At 37.6% G+C, this 21,146-nt stretch overlaps 1 protein-coding gene across 1 annotated transcript in view; it reads left to right on the plus strand.

Moving 5' to 3' along the window:
• TOX (thymocyte selection associated high mobility group box) overlaps window positions 1–21,146 on the plus strand; it is a 218,228-nt gene that overhangs the window by 165,184 nt on the left and 31,898 nt on the right. The window contains exons 4-5 of the mRNA XM_062568213.1: window positions 7,753–8,031; window positions 14,404–14,634. Of these exons, the coding sequence (XP_062424197.1) occupies window positions 7,753–8,031; window positions 14,404–14,634 (510 nt within the window). The remainder of the gene's footprint in view (window positions 1–7,752; window positions 8,032–14,403; window positions 14,635–21,146) is intronic.

Raw genomic sequence — 21,146 nt, forward strand, 5'->3', positions numbered from 1 at the left:
CAATATTGCCTTTCCCAAGCCTCTTTCTGACTTCATTTCTTTTGATGAAAAGCTCTTGATTCAGGTGTGTTTGAGGAAATCTGTGAATATACTGCTGACTCAGGAGCTGTTTAGCAACACTAAAATGAATGTGATGAATGCATGATTTTTTTTGTATGTAAATAATTGGCAAAATACAAAATGGTTCTGTTGTTATTTGCAAAATGCAGTGAAGAGATAATATTGTTATCAAGAGATGCATGCTAGAATATATGACTTGCACTTCCTAGGTTCCATTTGTCTGCTGTCAACCTATACCTGCTGTTGCCTTGTAAGCATTAGACACTTAAAAAAACAGATAGCACGAATTATTCACCATTAATTCATGAAAATGAGTCACTATTAAAAGCCTAATTGTTTGCTGAGAGGGTCCAAATTAGTGGACTTTGCAAGATCAAACAAAATTGAAGATATTTGTCCAAATTAAAATGGAAACGTGCATCCAGAATATACCAAATGAACATGTATGCTCCTGTAATAATAATTTTATTATCTTCAGCTTGCAGGCCAGACTTTTAATTATGACCCTTTATATCAGTGAAAACCATGTATTTGGGATTAAAAACCTATTTCTTTAACTAGTCTAGTTAAAGACTGTGGTTTGATATATTCTATGCTACAACTTTTATAAAAATCAGAGAACACTTCTAATAACACTTTTCTAATTTCATGGTTCAGTGCACAGTCAGTAAAGATTTAAATAATTCAGAAAGAAAACCTATTCTATTTCTTTATTAGAAGTTTGAGTCAGGCAAATTCTTTGACATTTAATAGGTTTTTAACCCTTTTAATAACTTCTTATAATGAAATTTATTGAAAGTTGTTTTAAATAAAGGGTTATTATATTAGAGTGAATAGCAGTTGCTAGTTTTTTATGATTAGTTTTGAGACCTTGGCCCTGTGTGACTCAAAGGATATTAAAACATAAAGTAGAAAAGAATGTTAATAGTCACCAAATTAACTGTGTACCAAGAGCTATAGAAACTGTATATTACTGCATTCTTGTCATTATGCAATTGTGCTATAAAATTTTGCAGTCACATTTTGAGTATATAATTGTTTTAAAGGAGCTTAAGATCACTTACAGAACCAGTACTGTATAATGCAACCTGAAGTGGTTTAATTTTTAACAGAATGATTTTGGAAAGATTAGAGTAGTAAATTTAATAGTGTGTTTTTGGTTTGGGGTTTTCTTTTTTTTTTTAGTATACGGTTTTATTTATATGTGGGGTTTCTGCTGTTTAATTTTAAGACTCTTTTCCTAATCAGCATAAATTTTGAATGATTCTTTCATTTTATGCTGATGAAAATGAAAGCATAAATATTTATATTTATATTTATGCTTTCATTTTTCATTTTATGCACCCAGCAAGGTATGTAAAATACACTCATATACAACACTGAAATATCTCCCCAATATCCACTTACTTTAAAACTTTTGTTATATTGTTGGCTGACATAGAAGGGAATTATAAAAATGAGATGATGAAAATACACATGCCTTCTTCCTGTTAGGTGGTACTTTGGGTTATTCCTCTCAATGTGTTTTGAATGGTTCTCCATGGTCGTTTTACAATCACACCAGCTTTCATAACAAATCTTTCTTCAGACCAAGCTCATTCTTGGAAATGGGTGTAGCAAGAAGATTTGCTTGCAGATATGATCTGTACTTTAAAGCATAGCTGAATGCAAATAAGAGACCTAAAATTATGTGGATCTTTGGGTTTGATCAGCCTTCCTTCATGCTAGGACATACCAACTTTGTCCACTCCAATCAGTAAATCCTAACTTGCGTCCAGATTTCAAACTTGTAAATGTTGGGTCACTTCTTATTTTTCACTGGTATACAAATGCAGATGTTCAGTCAGTTTCAAGTTATGTCACTGTACCTCACTATGAAGAAAAAAATCAAAACACATGAAACTTTTTATTTCAAGAGACTGGAATCCTACCTACCAATATGTATTGACTAATGATGTGATATTGCTGCTTAAAGTACGTATGAGCTTTGTAAAACATTTTTTGAGTGTCTAAAACAAACATTTCTGTATTTTAAGACACTCTTTTAAGCTTAAACTTAACTCTGGTTCTGTGATGTGAGGATTCACTGATATTGCTTGTGTTTTTGATCATTACAAAAATTTATGAGGTTTTGTTTGTTGGTTGGTTGGTTGGTTTTGCAATTGTTTGTTCTCACGGGAAATGATGGATGTATTCTCCACAAAACAGTTCCTTTTCCGTATGTTAACTCTCACAATTCTGCCTTGTATCTTACTGTACGTTATTTTCTTTTGAAACCTTGACTTGCAGAGTCAAGTGATTATGTCAGAATTCAAATTCAAATTCTTTCTCTCTTTTTTAGTAAGTATCTTTTTGTTGCTGGAAAATTTCTTGTAGATGTACAATGATTTATGGTACAAGAAAATAAAAAACCTAAGATAAAAACAACAAAATTCCTCAACAAATCTCCATACTCTTCAGGAGATTGGCACACTGGGGCTAGTGCTACAGTTTAATGTAGCACTGTTTGCTAATAGACAAAAGTTCAGTTTGAATATGGCACAAGCACTGGCAAAATTTGCCCTGGAAATAAAAATGAGAAGATGCCTAATAACAGGTGTGTTGCATCTACATGGTGACTAAAATAGGTGACACTAGTGAAGAAGGAAGCACATTGTGGGTTATCTTGACACCCACAACTCTGCGTTTTTCTCTCAAAATCTTTGTTTGAAGTAACAGATTGAAGCAGAGCCTTACATAGTACATAAAATTGTTTCTCCCTGACTAGTCTTGACCACCCAGACAAGAGGTAAAAAAAGTCAGCTGTTTTCGCAGTCTGCCTCAGAAAAGCTCACATGAATTCTCAGCTAGTAAAAAAACTAAGCAAAAATTGCTGTTAGACTTGATGGTGGTAATAGAAATACTGCCTGCTGTGCCTCCACTTGAATTTGCCGAGAGTAGTGGAATATGTGATCTCTGCTTGCTTCAGTGACTGAGCTCTATGTATTTCTCCTTGTGTTTTAATGTTTTCATCTCCAGTTGTAGAATCCCTTGTGTTTCTTGCTTAGACTTCGACCTGTCATTTTTATTTTAATCTGCAAAGCCAACCTGTCTTTCTCCTTTCATTGAATGCTTACTTTTTTTAGAAATGCATTTAGATAGGGAGAGACAATTTGGACTTTTGAGAGGTATGTTCCATCACAGTTCTTAATTACAAGATCAAGTAAAATAACATAGGAATTATTATGCTAACAGCACGTTCCATTAGAAACTGCCTGCCTAATTCTTCTTGTGAAGAACCTGTTATCTTCCTAAAGTCATCGTTTGGGTTGCTAGGTAAGAATCCTGACATTTGACTCTCTCTGCATCTTGCATCATTAACCAGGTAATATCAGAGAGACAGCTAAGAGGGATTTTTGTGTGCTATAGATTATGTATTCATGCTATAGAGATTTGAAGGATTCTCTCTGAATACTGTGTCAGATGAGGATATCTGTATCTTGTGGAATTTGGGCATGATTTCAAGAAAGATGAAGACTATTGGACATAATCCAAAGGACAGCAGCAAGAACGATCAGAGATGTAGAAAATACAGCATATGAAGAAAGTCTTTCAATCTTCATGTTTGATTGTTTAGTCTAAAGAACAGAAATTGAATAGAAATTCATAATAGCCTTCAGGTGCATACAAGTTCTCTGGGAAGAAGGGGAAAAACATTCCTCATGTCCACTGGGAGCAGAGCAAAAAGTAGTAGGTTTAAATTACAGCAAAGGAGATTTAGGTGAGACATTGTAGGGGGGGGAAAAAAAGCCTTTCCAGTGTAAGGGTAGTTAAGCACAAGAATTGCCTGGGGAGGTTATGAAGAGGTTAGACAAACATCTGTCAGAAATGATTTAGGTATAGCTAATCCTGCTGTGAGATAAAGTGTTGGACTAAATAACCTTTTGAGGTCCCTTCTAGCACTATTTTCTATGAGTCTGTGATTAGGATACTGTACGCATTTTGTCCCACAGTAAGATGTTTCTGTATAGGGATTATGTGATTGTATTTGGCCGAAAATGCTCGTCTTCGTTTTTGCTTTAAGCCAATGAGTAGAACGATGGTTTAATGTTTAAAGCATTTTAGTTTTACTCTTACCACCTCAGTAACTTTGAGCAGGGTGCTTCTCCAAGAGCTTGTTTTCCATCACACGACGAACTGACTGCCTGGGCTGGGTGCTCAGCGTGTGCCTATGCGAGGATTGCAGGTACACCCCTCAGAAGCAGCAGCCCGTACTGTGCCTTTGAACTTGCAGCCGAACGCTTACATGGGCGGATGCTCGATTTCTGCCTATAAGGGCAGTGCAAACCGAAAAATGAAATAGCCATGAAAAGAAATGGCATTAAAGCGCCAGATATTACCACTGTCGCTTCGTCAGAGAGGGCATGGAAGGTGTCAGTTTAAGACTGTCCTTATTTGCTGCAGCGTTCAAACTCCAGAACTTTGTTCCCGGTTTGGGACTCTGCCACCCGGCAGGATTCGCGTGCAGCCTTGGGCTTGGCAGAGCGCGTTCGCAGCATTGCTTCTGCACGCTGAGCAGAGCACCCGCTCAGCCACACGTCGCTGGGTTTTCTTATACTCCATGTGGAAGAATGGGGAATAGGAAGGATCTGATTTGGAAGCCCTTTATAAGAAATTGGTCATACTCTGCACGTAACGTTGGCAGAGACTGTGTGCGATTAGGGCCAGTGCATTCGCAGGGTTCAGCTCAGCATCGCGTCCGCAGCGGGCGCCTACTGCCCTGCCATAGCAGTGATGCGACTCTGCGGGTTTCACTGGTGGCTCCCGTTCATCCGGACTGCTCTCAAACCCAGCAGGGAAAATGGGACAGTTCTTGAAGTTTCTTGACTGCTTAGAAACGTTAAGATTCATCCTCAGATGCTTTCCACGGTGTAATCTATTCCCGATTAACGTTCACGTGGTTAGCTGCCAGTTTGTACTGGAGGGGCACCTTGCCAGCACCACGGCTCTGCGAGAGGGGCTTGCCGGCACATGCCCAGGTCGCGCTTTTCTGCGTGGGCAGAGCCCTTGGGTGAGGGTTTCTGTCTTAACACCATAAGGGGAACATATATTGTTCAACAAGAGGTCTCCATGCTGCTTTTTTAAAAGTAAACTGATATTCCTCTGATTTAAAAATTCAAAAGATAAACTGAGCCCCCGTGGGAAAAAAAAAAGTTTGTTTTTTTTTCCTCTGTTGAGCCTATTCATTTGCAATCCACAGAATTTCACTAATGAAAGGTCCTCTTTCAACCACGTGCATACTTACTTTGTCTGCCTATTTGGTCTCCTCGGGCATGCTGCCCACGTCTACCTTTTGATGCTCTCCTTCCTCTTCCTCTCTCCCCCTGTCTCCGCAAAGTGTATGATGTTGCCACCAGTTGGTGTCACGCTATCTGCAAACACATTGTATGCAGTCCTCCAGTGCTGGACCTACATGTGAATACAAACCGCTTAAAAACGTGATGTTTAAAGACGACAAATACAGAACACTCTGCAATATCTGATAGTATTTGAAATGTTTTTAATAAAATTAAATAAAAGAGCTTTTAATAAAGTAGCATTAGTTTTAATAATGCTTTTACAAATTAATTCTGTAAATTAACAAATTAACTTGTTTAATTTTATAAATTAGTGTGTTTAATTTTATCTGGGGAAAAAATAATCAAAATTATAGCCTTTGGGCTGCTTTCGCTGAGGTGGATACTTTGCAAATTTATTCGAAACCCTGAAGCACCTGTTTGAAGCAGACTTTCAAAGAGTGCTTGCTTACATCTCAGAGTTCGTGAAGCCAGTAGGAGAAGTATTCCCATTAAAAAATCGGCATGGCTTTCCCAGCCTGCTGTCATGTGCTGAAGAGTTTTCTTTCTTGGCACCGATCCGGCCTGGAGAAAAAAACGGAGGTGCGGGAGCGGGGCCGCGCGTTGCCAGCCACCGCCAGCAGCAGCTGGTGAGCAGCGCTGGCAAGCGTGGCCCCGGGGCCGCTCACCGCCTGCTCCCCTGCCAAGAACAGCTGGATGGGGAGGAGATGCAGCCGGGAGGAGTCAGAGCATCCTGGGCACCACGGCCGCGGCGCCGCAGCTACCGGCCGGAGGCACAAGGCTTGGTAGTCATCACATGAACTTGAGTGTGTCTGTATTGATAAGCCCTTTTTTTAGCTATTAATTTCTACAGCAATATAAATACAGGTGTAATGGTGATGTCATGTGGTCAGAATCTATTTCAAATACTTTTTTAGAGATACTAGTACATTTAAAGCAGTAAGTATTCCAGAACTAATGGTCTTATCAGTTTGATTTACTGCCAGCTAGTCAGCTTTGCAGAAATCAATCTCCAAGCTCATAAAATATCTTCCTCAAATTTGTAATATTTTACTCTATTAATAATCAAAAAAAGGGTGACGTTCCAGATTTATCTTTTTTTTTTTTTTTTTTTTTTTTTCTGAGCCAGATTCAGGAGCTTACTGGTTGTAAAGTATCTCATAGATTGCTCCGATACACAGGAGTGTGTGTATGAGAGAGAGAAGATATAGAAATCATGAGTTGTAAAAAGTAAAAAAGAAAAAAACAACCCTTGAGTGATCTTTAGACATTTTGGATGACACTTCTAACAAAGACTGTCAGAAAATAAATGTGGTTATGTTAATATATTGACTCATTAACACATGCCCTTATGGAACTTATGCAATGATAGTTCGTTCCCATCAGATGCTACTCAATATGTATGGCATGTTTTTCTGATGAATTGAAAAACAACTATATTTATTTCATTTCAGCTTTGAACTGACACTTTAATTTTAAATCACCTACCTTACCTTAAACCTGAGCTTCTCCTTGATGCTCTTTTGTCTTTTGTCATCTCTCTGAGTACACTGAAAGACGTTATAGGCAATCTGCTATAGCATCTGTATATGGTAGGTTTGACCTCTGGATAGGAAAAAAGTTTCATCCTCCAGTGCTTTTAATTCTTTCCCTTGCAGAGACTGAATTTGTTGCTTGAATTAAAATAGTATGTCTCGTTAATACTAAGACGCGGTGACCCACATAGCACAATGGATTCATTTGTCAGCTCTGCAACTTCAGGGCTTTCAGTTCATGTATGTCTTAGCAGCAAATCAATGCAGAAGTCGATTGATCAGGCTTATCAATGAGTGAATCCTTCTTGTCAGTGTTCTGCATCTCATGGGGCAACACAAGGCAGAGTAGATTTGGGCTTAATAGTAGATACTCAAACTCAAAAAACTCTAGATCCCCAATTCACCACTCAAACACGCACAAATCTTTTGAAGAACAGTAGGAACTGGAAATTGTCCTGAATTTTGAGAATATTCGTGTTCTGATCTGACTCTGAACTTCAGAATGCAAATCTGCCCCTGTTTGTTTGCATTTCTGAAATACAGTCAAAGAAAGCAGTGTCCTTTGTCCCCCTATAGCAAAACAAGCTTTCAGTGCTCCATGCTATTCCCACAGGCTGAGGCTAGAGCCTGAACAGTTTATAGTGGTCAGTGTTTTGCAAATGTCAATTATATCCTATTTTGTTTATTTCCAATATTTATATGTTTATTTAAGTACTTGCCATTTCTTTTAAACATGATGCAGCCAATCAGGCAAACTGAGGTCTAAAGGAACAGAGCACTTGATTAGTGATATGCTTAATACAGTTTTTTTCCTCTTGTAGATGCAAGATTTACGGAATACAGAAGGAGCCCAGTATAGTTCCCATCCTCAGATGGCAACCATGAGGCCAAGGGTTCAACCTGCAGATATTAGGCAGCCAGGAATGATGCAGCACGGGCAGCTGACTACTATTAACCAGTCCCAGCTCAGTGCACAGCTTGGTTTGAATATGGGTGGAAACAATGTTCCTCACAACTCACCCTCTCCACCTGGAAGCAAATCTGCAACTCCTTCACCATCCAGTTCAGTCCATGAAGATGAAGGAGAAGATAGCTCTAAGGTAGGCTTAGATGCTAGGATTACAATGTAAATGGTGGATATTTTTAGGACCTGCTAAATGAAACATATGGCCACAGTTATTAAGGTGATACTTTTTTAATTGTTGGTGATTGAATGAAATGAAAAAAAGGGTTATGAATACATATTTTCAGTTTCCAGTCGGTTCTTCAGGCAGCTTGAGTAAATGACATCATTTGTCTTTGAGTGAACAAACTGGAATCCTGTAAAAGATTAAAGGACAGCCATTCCGATAGGACTTTAATATAAAGGTTGAGGTTCCTTAGAACTTGCATAGAATGGATGCTTCTTCCAAGTTAAAGATTGAGCAATTACTGCTATAAAAAATGTGAAATGTGTGCACAACAATCTTTGCTACTTGATCAAAAGATGAGTGCACATCATGCAACCAGAACAGAAAGTTCCTCTAATAACTTCTAAAATCTTGCCTTGAAAAACTCAAAGGCTCATTACGCATTTATATTTTTGGAGGTACTGATGCTCCAGCATGATATATTGAAGCTTCATTTTGGTGTCAGTACAGGCAGAAAGTAATAATAATAATTTAAGTAATAAATAATAAATTTATTTAAATGATAAATAACAATCTATATAGCAACTTCCATGCAAAAAACTCTCAAAACTCCCCAGATCCTGAAAAACACACCCAAGTTAAGTATGTTATCTTAATTTTGGAGACATAAAAAGATTATGACTTAGCACAGTCATTCAATAAACTGGACAGAGCATATCGAAATTGAGCACCTCTTAGCTCTATTTTACGGTCACTACAAAATAGCGGTCCTATTATGCAGTAGTGAAGATGTTGTAACATAGCCATAACTTGTGGGGAAAGTTACAGACTTGCAAGGAATGTGAAAAAAAAAAAAAAAAACATATTGTGAGTCACTGAGGAGGTATAATCTAGTCAAGAAATGTAAGTCTGATTTGTTTTCAAATTATATTGTTTTTCATGCCTCAAGCTATAAAATAATCATGTAATTGGAAACATATGTTTTACTATGTGTAGAATAAATTCTGATTCAAAGTTTTATTTCAGGATTTTACTCTGATTTCACAAACTTTACATTTTAAAAGTTAGTGAATAATTCATACATTTTAAATGAGCACTTCCTTACTGAGGGAGACTTCAGAGTACAACCATGTAAAAATAATTCCAGGCAGTCTTTGCTTTTTCAGAATAATATATTCGCTGCTCCTATTTCTTTGCTAGTATTTTTATATATTGGTGGGATTGTGCAAGATGCTGAGATCTTTAAACATCTGGAAAGAAAGTCCAATGAAATAATCGAGGTATCTTTTTTTCTTTTATTGAATACTTCAGTTAGTTAACCCCTATATGTGATGTACTTTTTCAACACTTTGTGCTAGCAAAAATGTGGGACGGTGGTTTCGTGCAGAGAGTAACTCATCTGAAGCTAATATTTTCAATAAAGAAATATGAAACTCTACATACCAAGTAGATCCTGCCTTTGTGGATGCCAGTTTATATAGTGTAGATCTTTTTAACAAGCCATGTTATTTTGGAAACCTCTCTTTAAAATTGTCTTAGTTTAAGTAGTGAAAGATCAGAAAGGGGAAAACACAACACAAAATGAGAAAGAAAAATTAGTCAGTAGGCAGGCCTTGACACATTACTTTCAAATTCTTCTGTAATTATCATTTTAGGTGCTAACAGGAATGTTTTAAAGAATCTTGAAATTGATGATAAGAGGGCTTAAAGTAGTCTCTGGCTAATAGGGATTAAACTGCAAGCTTGGTGGGGGGGCAGATTATGCCATATCTGTCTGCTGTGGGATTTCTTACATCTTCCTGGTAAGTGCCTGAAGTTGGCCACAATTGGAAACAGTGTATTGAGCTAGAATAGCTGATCCGATATAATAGCTCCTTTATCCCTCTGTAAAGGCAAGAGATTTTGATTAATCAGTATAAGAAACTAGTATATTGTTGTAGTTTGCGATTTAAAGCCCTCTGTTGTGTACCTTTCTGTCATACTGGTCTTCATGGAAGCTGCCAGTGAAGGGATACGGATACTTAGTATAAATCAGCTTTTTACTGAGATCCATCTCCACAGCTGTAACAGTATACGATTTTCTCAGAGCTGCTCTGGAGGGGTATGTGAGGAGGGTCTTCTCATTCCAGAAAACACTGGATGGGGACAGGAAGCCACAGAGCAGCAGCTCTGACTCTTGGGAGAGCTCTTTTACCTGCCAATAACTTTAGAGTTAAGCTAAATTTAGAGTTTTCTCTTTATCTAATAAATTGTCCTGTAAATGTGTGAAACGATTCAATAGCTCAAAGCCAACAATTCAATCATTAAATAGCGGCACACACATTGAAGTCATGTGATGGCTACCAGAGATCATCATATACTGGAACAGATTTCAAAGCACAGCTTCATGAAGTCAGTAAGATGTTTCTGCCATGAGGACTGTGTAAAAAACAAGTCTTTCTGAATTCATCTTATTATTAATAACAACAGTGACATTATCCTATTTAATTGGCAAGAGACGTTGGCCAATTCCTCTACCAACATTCATCAAAAAGACAAAGTATATTTTCAAATGGTATAGGTGTCCTTAACCTCAATGTCAGATGACCTCCATTAATTTATACCAGCTGAATACCGAGACTTACGTTTAACAGAGAATCTACTGAACCTTTGATAGCAGATTTGGTAGAGAAAACTCCAACAACTCTACTCATTTCTCTGTGGAGAGAAAATAAAGAAATCTCAATGTTCTGTTTGTGTTTGCATGACTTTATAAAATGGGGATGACCAAAGGTATAAACAAATACATGTCTTTGGACTAGAAATATAATTGTATCCCTACTGCACCACTGATTTGAGTGCATTAAGAAATTACCATATAAACTTGATGTACTTATCCCAAATACCAGCAGCAAAGAAACTTTAGAAACTGATGTAATTGTGCATGAACTGAGCTTCCAGGCAGTTCATTTGGTGGTAAATATCATTTAAATTATTCTAAGCCCTATCTAGGTTTCATGGAAGAAATGTATATACATAGCTACTGGCAGCAGCTACTAAGTGTTTTTTGGCAATGGCCATTCTAATAAGGGCCATTTCATATGGTCACTTGGACTTGAAACTGCACGTACTTCTTAGCTAAAGAGCAAAAAGAGAGAAAGGAGCAGTGTTAAAGAGTACTTGGTTGTAGTAGACTGTCACTCTGAAAGCAAGAGGGCTGACATGCCCTGACCATATGGTCAGTGACACCGAGAGCATCATTATGAGGCGGCATCTGTACGAATGGAAAGCTGGTTAGGACTATGGAAAGATGAACTGTAGTCTTTGACCACAACAGTTGTTTGTGCAGGTACATCAGTACATCCCTAAGTCTGCTTCAGTCTTCTAAATTCAGTGTGTAGGACTGTGGTTAGAAGAAAAAAAGGTAAACTTAAAAATCTATGCTGTAAGTAACTATAAAAACATTCTAAACAAAGTGGCCACTTACCACATGCTTTATTCTGACCATTAGAATATTACATTTAGGTTATTCTTGCCATAATTCTTACTGTTGGATCATTAAACATGTATTCTGTTATTGCCAAGCGTAATTGTGAGATGCTGAAAGCATTATTGTTTTGCAAATATGTATCTCTCCAGAGCTGGATGACAGGGTTTTCCTCCATGCTCATTTGAATATCACTTATGAGCAAATTTCAAATAATGTAGTTCAGAGGGAAGATAGTGAGAAGACTGCAAGTACCAAGAATTAACTAACAGAAACATGATTACCAGAGAACTGCTGCAGCATATTCTCTTTATGTGGTAGAGGTTTTGCAATATTTACTTTATATGATAAGAGTTATAAGTAGAATTCTGTTATCTGTTCATGCTATTATGCAGATGGTGCTTGATTAAAATCTATTTTAAACTACAGCGATTACTGCAAGATAGTGTGCATAAAACAGCTCTCCTACCTCCATTAAAGGCTTTGGTACTATTGCAGTTTATTTTAAATATGCTTATAGACATTTTCCAAGTTCTCCGGGGACATTTAGATATCCACAATGCGCCTTACTTGATAGTTTTAAACCCTACACTAGATATTCTTGTGATGTATTATGTGTGCAACATGGTTAATGTACACTTTTTTAAAGTGAAAGATTATTGCTTTCTTGTGATAAATAAGTTAAATACATCACCATAATTAAGCAATAAGCCATGACAGGAGGTGGATTACGATGAGCTAACTACACCTCTAGGGATTTTGAGGCACAAGTCTATGCCTAGCAGAATATACGTTTTTTATTTTATTTCCCATCTGTCTCTGCTTTGGTGGTTAGAAGTGGAGTCTATGATGCTGGTAGACTGATAGGAGCATAAGGTAGGCCATCATCTCAGCCATTTGCAAGGATATTAGTACTGGAATTCTAGTATTCCTTTTACTTAGTTATTTTTGTATAAGACAAATAGAATTCCTTCTGTGAGTACTTTCTTTTTAACAGTGGGTTTTTGAAGTCTCTTGTTCAGTCAGGTTGGAGAATTTGGTCTTAGAGCTGTTCTCAGAATGATTTACCAGAAGACGCTTGTACAAGTTTCCATAGCCCATCACCTAGTTTAAGAGTATTTTAGATGATGTGGTGTCCTAATATACAGAAATCTTGTAAATCTCATTAGTGCAAAATACTTTGAAAACTGGGAAAACTTGGCAAATAATGAAGGAAAAACTTTAACTATGACCTCAATTATTGCCAAGGCTCCTTGCTCATGGATTTTGCTTAGAGCTATCTGGAGAGCTTGGATTGATGTTGCCAAGTTACCCAGGGAGCACAGAGTACGTACGTGCACACAACGCTCCTTTGAATTTCATTTAGCTGGTAGTTTTGTCTATCTTGTAGACTGAAATAATAGCAAAAGACTAGAAGCTTGACAGAGGTAACTTAATGATGGGTGCACAGTGCTGCAGTTTTTCCATATTTTCTGAAATACTACCAGCAAGTTCCAAGGCTATTAACTTTATATTAAAAATATAACTAGTATAACCTAATGCTTGTGAAACAAGCAACTTCATTTTCAAGTTGTGGTTATCATATTGTTCTCATGCTTAAAAAGACATAGAGATCCAGGTTGTTCCCTGTAGTCACCTGGGCCCTATTGAGCATCACATAGTGACTCATGTAAGAAAAAAAAAAAAAAAGATTTTCTCTCAAGCTGAGAATATGCAGCCATTTTTGTCACGTAGTTCTGCTGATTTGAAGAGCATCTTGCTCTGATGTGTCATTTGATAAGCATTATTAAAAAAAAAATACAAGCACGTAATGAAAGTTATACCTGTTTGATTGTGACTTTTACACCCTTGATCTTCTCATACTTCAAACGGCTTATGATGTGCAGTACACTGGCCATGCCGTCAGGAGAAAAAAGCCTCTTAACCTTCTGGTTAGATGACACATCATTGCTTGAGGTATAGTGAATTGAATGATCATGTCAACAGAAGATACATTACCATGGAGTGCCAAGCTGTTGAATAATTAGAACAATGTCCCTTTATATATAGGCTTGTAAGTCATCTGAGAAAGTAGGGTGCTGTGGTGGTGGTTAGGGTTTCTGAGCTATTCAATAGCTAAGCATAATTGCACTTCACAAATGTGCATGTCCTCACATGCAATTTTTTTGGTACACAAACATGCATGTACACTTCTTTCCATACACTATTCCTCTTTCACTCCTTTTTTCAAACTACTAGGAATTTTCTTGTAGAGGAACAGAGAAAAAAATCTAGATGGATCAAAAATGATCTGCTATAGGAGTCCAGACTAATTGATCCATACTGGTAAAACTTTGTTTCTAAAGATTTTAATAAGGAGTCACTTTATTCACAATCAAATTTCTTTCAAATTCCGTGGAAGGATGCACACCAGTTGCAGCAGAAAGTGATCTGATCCCTAGTCCAGGGTAGGCCTCTAAAGGAAAAGGGTGAGGATAAGAGGTAGGTGGAAATTACAGAGTTGTTGCTATCTTCAGATGTTTCATTTCGCTGAATTGGTGGTCACTGTATAAAGAAACGTGCCCTGGATTTACTCATTATTGATAGGCATGTAATAGCCATTAGCAGTAAAACTGACAAGAGGTGAAAAGATGACTAGGTGAACTATAAATGAGGTAACAATTATATGAAAGCAAAATGTAAAGCACTTCAAGAGAAACAGTTACATAATCTAGAATATTTATAATGCATTTGGTCAGTTGATGTCAACATTTATATTTTCAAAGATAACAAATAAAAGGACATTTTACTTTCAAAATCCAAAATGTCTGTGCTTTACAGAAGCTAGCTGAGTTAAATTGGCTTTTTTATAGTACTTTTCTCATTTTATGTTACAGGTCAATGGTGGAGAGAAGAGACCTGCTTCAGATATGGGGAAGAAACCCAAAACTCCCAAAAAGAAGAAGAAGAAGGACCCAAATGAGCCACAGAAGCCTGTGTCTGCCTATGCATTATTCTTTCGAGACACTCAAGCAGCCATCAAGGGCCAAAACCCAAATGCTACTTTTGGTGAAGTCTCTAAAATTGTAGCTTCAATGTGGGACGGCTTAGGAGAAGAACAAAAACAGGTACAGAATGTGCTGTAGCTTGGAGACTGTTTCAGGAAAGTGTTATCTGTGTTATCTGTGTCATCTAAGCACTGTAGGCAGCTTCTTTTGTTTATAGGGATGAAATGATTATGTGCACAATATGATTTTAGGAGAATAAGATAAGGAGAGTGTCACTTCACTTCTTTTGAGTAGTTTAGTTTTGGGGTGTAAGACAAACTTCAAGATTATATTTAGGATTATTTTATATTGAAGTCAACAGGCATAAGATTTAATTATAGCGTTGCCCTATCTGTGTCAGTGCGAGGTAGATGTTTCAGTGCCGTCGGGGTGGTGGAGCAAGAGCTGGGCTCCCACTCTCTCCCAACACGCCTGGCTTTGTGGAAGGAGTCCAGATGTACCAACCAAAGGGGACCCGTGGTGGACTCGGGCAGATCAGCCCGTTGCACAGAGTCTACGCAGGCTGTAGCAGTCAGATCCCATAGTTACTTCCATCTTGATTTTTGCCAGTAGAAGCTACAGTCTTTTGTAACTCTTTGTGCGCTTGTTGTACTTTTCTTTTTAGCTTAGTCCTAGTGTCCGTTCTTGGCTAGTCACTAAAGTTTGCACCAGTGTTTTCTTTCCATAACACGCTTGCTGATTGTTTAGCACTGCATTCTCTGTTTTTCAATGGTATCACTAAATATTTTACTTTATGATAGATGAGTGGGATATACAGCATCTCACCTCACTGCTGAGAAGTGACAGGAGCTACAGGGTAAAGTGGAAAATAAGAATGTTAAGGCTCAGGCCTAAGACATTTTGGGACTCTTTTTTATATGACTATTCCAAGATTATTAAATACTTTTTCACTTCTGTGTATTGAAGGTATTATTTCTATTTATAAAAGAAAATACATGTCAGTCCAAGAAATTTTAGAGTCTTTATCTTGTTTAAAAAATTTTATTTTATGGATTTCATTTGTCAAATATGAGAACAGGATTTTTTTCATCACTGCCTTGCAGAAATACTCGGAATGATTGTAAGAGACAATCAGATAGAACACAAAGCAATGTTAAAAGCCTCCTTTGGTATACAAGTTAAAATAATAGTTTTCCCTACATCCTTATTTCTGTAGTGATTCTTCTTGCTCCTTCCTGACCTGTTGTGATCTTTTTCACTTTTTCACTAAAGTTTCATAAAGCCAGACTGATTTTAATATTATTCCTATTAAACCCTTGTTCTTTTACATGTGCACTTCAGAAATATATATAAAAAAGTGTTACTTAATCTGTAACACTTGTAAAATGTTATTATGTAATGTAATGAAAATGTAATTACCTGTAACAAACATATACCTTGGTATGTTGATAAAAATATGTCTAAAACCCCACTACCTGCAATGAACAAAGTATCAGGAATCACAGGTCCACCTGAACACCTTGTAGTTTCTAATTAAAATATAAAATCAGCCATATATTTTAAAACATACAAAGGTGTGAGAGTTTATTTTTTAATGAAATATAATCCTGCCACCAACAAAAAAAACCGACTGGTGAAGCCCAAATGTAATTACTAATGTTATGTTTTGCATCCTTCAGTTACTAATTGTTTTTTTCATTGCAGTAGTCACAGAAGGCTATATATAGAATAAGGAGTATAGGGGTTTCCCAAATCTGTAAAGATTTCCTTTCCTTTCCCTGTAAGGTTGGCAAGCTGAGCAGACAGGAAGGCAGAAGGAGGGAGGGAAGGACCTTGGTTCTGCAGTGAGACCGGCAAAGCTGGGTCTGCACCTTTGCAGAACTCCTCAGTTGGACCCTATAGAAAAGTGGACAACTCTAAGAGCAGCTCTCTGCATTAGCGAGTTTATGTGGTAAAGGCTGGCAAATGCCATTGATCCTCGCGGTAGTATACCATTGCTTTTCTGTTGTTATTGGTTTTGCATAACTGCTGATAGAGTAAAATCAGACAGGTAAAGAAATGAGAGCTTTCATTAAGCAACAGCCAGGTAGGGACAAAAAGGATATGCTGAGAGAGAGTTACATTGGCTGCCGAAGGAGGTCTGGGTGGGTGTTGATGTCAGGAATAATACTGACACAAAATTGCATCTCATTCATTTAAACTGAGCATAGTATTATTACACAATAAATTATGCAGTTAATAAGACTAATAATAATAAAAATGAGAACATTATTTTGAATTCTTTTTGTAAGTTAAATCATTTGGGCTTTAAAGAAAAGGTTTTCTTCATTAATGATTGGATAATGTAGCTAAATCTAGTTCCCCGTTAAAGATAACTGTAATGAGACTTAGGATTTGGCACTTAGTGACTAACTAAAGAAAAGCTTGTCCTATCTAGTATCTGCTGTTGAAGGAGATGCAGCATTTGCAGAGTTCAGCTGGAGGAAAGATAACTTTCTGAATGTAAGGAGAAGTCACTGGGCACGTTAAGGTTATTTTATTTTGTTGTTCCTTTCTTCTGCCTTGCTTAATATGTCCTACAAAGATCAAGGTTAAGCCCATGATGGTACAGAATGGTGTAGATCGTTCCAAAGAGCAGTTTGTCACAGTCCAACATTACTTTGGGGGATCATGGTGATGGGTGTTGACTTATGACTTGGAAAAGGTATTGCCTATGCTTTTGGCCACGTTCCGAAGAAGCGGTTTTGGTTCCCCTCTGCTCCAAGTGCTTACAAGCTGGCGGCAGGGTGGGTGCGGAGCCCCACAAGGAAGAGCTGCCCTCCAGCAGTACCTGAGGTACTAGTGCACCTCAGGAATGCTCCAAATACTTAGATTTTTTAGCTGGAACTTGCGCTTGTTTTTTCTCCACCATGTCTCCTAATGACCGTTAACCTGTGGCCGTTGAGGTGGTCACTGTTTTTCCTTCCATAACGTTTGCTCCACTGTAGAGTGGAGGCTGTAGAGTGTCTGTTTCTGCTGTATTTGTCATTTTATGTGTAGTATCAAAATACAATCACCAGTCTTTTCGTAGAATTCCGTTTAAGACAAGTGCATCAAAACTTAAAATTTCTAGCTTTAATTTGGATTTCCTATTCATGGCTGACAGCAATAATTGAGTAAGTCCTACACTGGAATAGCAGAACAAAATTTATTTTCCTTATCTCTGTTGTGCTTAAATTGAGTTGGAACACAGCAGAATGAGGTCCTATGGAATCTATGTAATATATCCATAAAAAAGAGGCCTGCAACCAGATTTTTAAACCAATTATTCCAGGAGTTTGGGTTAGCATATCTTTGCTGCTCTTTGACTCACTTTGCCTGTTCATTATCATCTATTAAGCACATTGTTAAAACTCCAGGACCAGGCCCTTTCTAATCTAGCACTGTACAAAGAGAATAAAAGAAAGTCCCTGTTTCAAAAAATTGGCAATCCTATTTTCTAGAATAAATTTAAACTCATTCTTTATTCCATTAAGGATCTAATAGTACAAAGTAATGATTACAAGACATCTTAACTGACTAGATAGTCTGTATTTTAAAGGCCTAATTTTTCAGATCCAGAGTATTAGTAACAGTTATGAAACCTAGGTCTCTGGCAGGAAAATTGGACTCTAAAAATACAAATGATTAGTGTAGCATTTGGAATTTGGCATTGAAGAAGCTTCGGAAATTCAGAAATAGTTAAATAAAGAAACAATAATATCATTAGAAGAATACATTATTGTTGAATTATGCTTACTGAAAAAAATTCAATTATCATAAAGCTTCTGGCTTTTATGTTTTAGAAGCTAATGCTTATTCTGGAATTTAAATAGAATTATGTTTCCAAATTACGTTTCCTGAATTGGAACTCCTTTTACTATTTAAATAGTAAATATAAATGAAACAGAAAGTAGAACATAATGCAGCTATTGAGAAAGAAGAATAACTTCATATTTTTCTGCCAAAATGAAATTGCTATTCCTAAGACCTGAGCCAGCTTCTGAAATCCATAGAATTATTCTTGTTTTTTCCTGTAGATTGAGCACAGCATACATAAAGGTATTGAAACTCAGTACAGAAGCAACCTAAGGGCAGTGTAGGTATGCCCAAGCCTTTGCAGAAATTTGGTAACCTGACATATTAGACTGTAGCTTGTGGCAGGAACCGCATATGTTCTTCTAAGTGTGAAGAGACTAGGAAAATGTTCTTTGAAAGGCTTTGAAAGACAAAAACGCAAGCGATATCATGAACTAGATGATGTCAGGTGTCTTACTGAAATTAGGGGGTGGTTATGCTTAAAATGTAGCACATTCTGATTATGTTACTACAGAGAATATTGCAATTTATTAGATTAAAACAGATACCAGCCTACTACCGCTCTTATTTTACCATACGAAGATATTTTCATTTGTGTGTCATATATTATAACTGATCCCATTAATCTCTGAGCATGCAAAGGCCATTTGCAAATAACGCTGGTGCGTGTCTGTGTTTTGCTTGTACTAACCTGAATACACAGAGGGGTCTAGGAATTAAAGGGACGCTGGAAGTATTGCACTACGTTGTCATAGCTTCTTCTGAAATTCCAAATTAGGTACAATAATTGCATGTGATCAGAAGAAGGGATTGCATTTTTCATCATTTTTCACTGTAAATGTTTTCTGAAACTCTTTTGATTAATAAACCTGTCAATAGAAAGCAGCTATAGCGGTAATACATCGGGGTATATTTTCTCAGTGTTGTAGCCATAACAAAGGGAAGTTTTCAGTGGCTTTTCTAATTCTTCTCTTAGTATCACAGACGTGGTTTTTGCTTTATAGCTCCTTATACTTCTGTACATCTCATTTTTATAACATATTTATGTACATCATCGCCCCTTGCGCACATTTTTACTGCAAAGGGGAGAAAAACGGCCCCCAGGGAAGAGGGTTCAGCATGCTAAATGATCGAGTCTCTGGCTTTCAGACAGAATGCTGGTTCAAACTGGGTAAAAAGGCTACTTAGGTCATTTTCTGTCCTTAGATGAAAAAGGAAAGTCATGTTAAATCAGTACCAGATGTGCACGTAGTAAATGAACCTTAAGTTTCTAATTGGAGACATAGTAAAGCTTTAATAGCTGTGGCAACTTACAAACAAAATGTTCTTGTTTACATTAGTGTAACTTTAAAACTTCAGCCAAAGACCTTAATAAATGTGCTATTATTCTAAAAATGGAATTGAATGTCTGTTCGACATTCAACAAAATTAATCTCTGGTGTAACTTCAGTGATTTAACTGGAATTCTTAGAGGGATGAATTTGGCCTTCTATGAACAGCTTAGTGTCTGTATGCATGTGCGTATGTGTGTGTCTGTGTGTGTGTTTCCGTGTATTTGCTTAAATATTGTACTGGCCTTGGAGCAGGAGGAAAGGTGGATTCACCTAGGGACCCGAAACCTAGCGATCAGATGAAGCAGGCTCAGCGACTGTTGGAGCACTGTAACATATGCCTTCTTTCAGGCTGCATAATTCAGACGCAGTAATATTAGCTGCAACAGTTCAGCTCAATAGCAACACCTCATTATTTTATCCCTCAGTATTTATTCCAATGTTTGACGCCTCATGAAATTACTGTTAATGTGTTTATATAAGGGCAGATCTGACACAAGTGGGAAGAATTTAATTTCCCACTCATTCTTTCCTGCTGATGTGTCCTCTTCCCCTGGTAGAAGTGGCAAGTGTAAATAGTTAATTTGCTTCAATTATGAGCCTGTCCTGCTAAATTAGAAGCAGCAGGAATATGAAGAGCCAGAATTATACTTACGAGGCAGCTGACAAATCCTCTGAGCTCACAAAATCAAATCATTTACTCCTCATTGGTGCTCAAAGACCCACTAGATAAAAGCTGCAGTTTATTCTTCAGCATCTGATGGAACTTGGATTGTGTGTTGCCAGTACTTAAGTAAATTGAAGTCCCCATGTATTAGTGTGAACATTTGTGATGCTGTTAGCATTTTCATTATAACCCACAAGCTTTCAAGGGTTTCTATTTTGGTCACTAAAAAAAAAACTAGACTGATTTGGGCATGAAACATATCTAAGCATGTTTGGTAATCTCTCTCATGATCACGGTGATGTTTTTGCTGCAGCAGCACATTTGCCAGTGCAGCAATGAGTCTGGTAGATCACTTTATGCCTAAGATGCTGATGCTGAGATACAGCTCACTTCTGGTATAACACCACAGGTCACACTGAAATGGATCCAAGATCCGTGTTTCAGGAGGCAGTGGCTCAGCCTGGTGTGTGGGGACACGTAACCTCACGTGGCACCACGTTGCAGAGGAGCAGTGCCAGGCGATGCCTCATTCCTCCGGGAGCTCACGGCCGCAGTGCTCCCCTATCGCTTGGCTTGGCCAGGGAGCTCACCCCGTTCCTGGAGGTGTTGGGCGCCCACCGCCATCAGGTTCCCCATGCCCCAGCTCCCCAGAACGGCCAACAGCACTACGATTTGGGTGTTACAGATCTTCAGGTGAAGGTAGCCAGTAGCATTTTGAAAACATGACTTTGCCATTTATTCACTATTACTTATACTTACATACTCATGCAGATGTTTGTTTTTTCATCTCTTATACC

Source organism: Rhea pennata, chromosome 2 (assembly GCF_028389875.1).
Source record: "Rhea pennata isolate bPtePen1 chromosome 2, bPtePen1.pri, whole genome shotgun sequence".
Taxonomy (NCBI): Eukaryota; Metazoa; Chordata; class Aves; order Rheiformes; family Rheidae; genus Rhea; species Rhea pennata.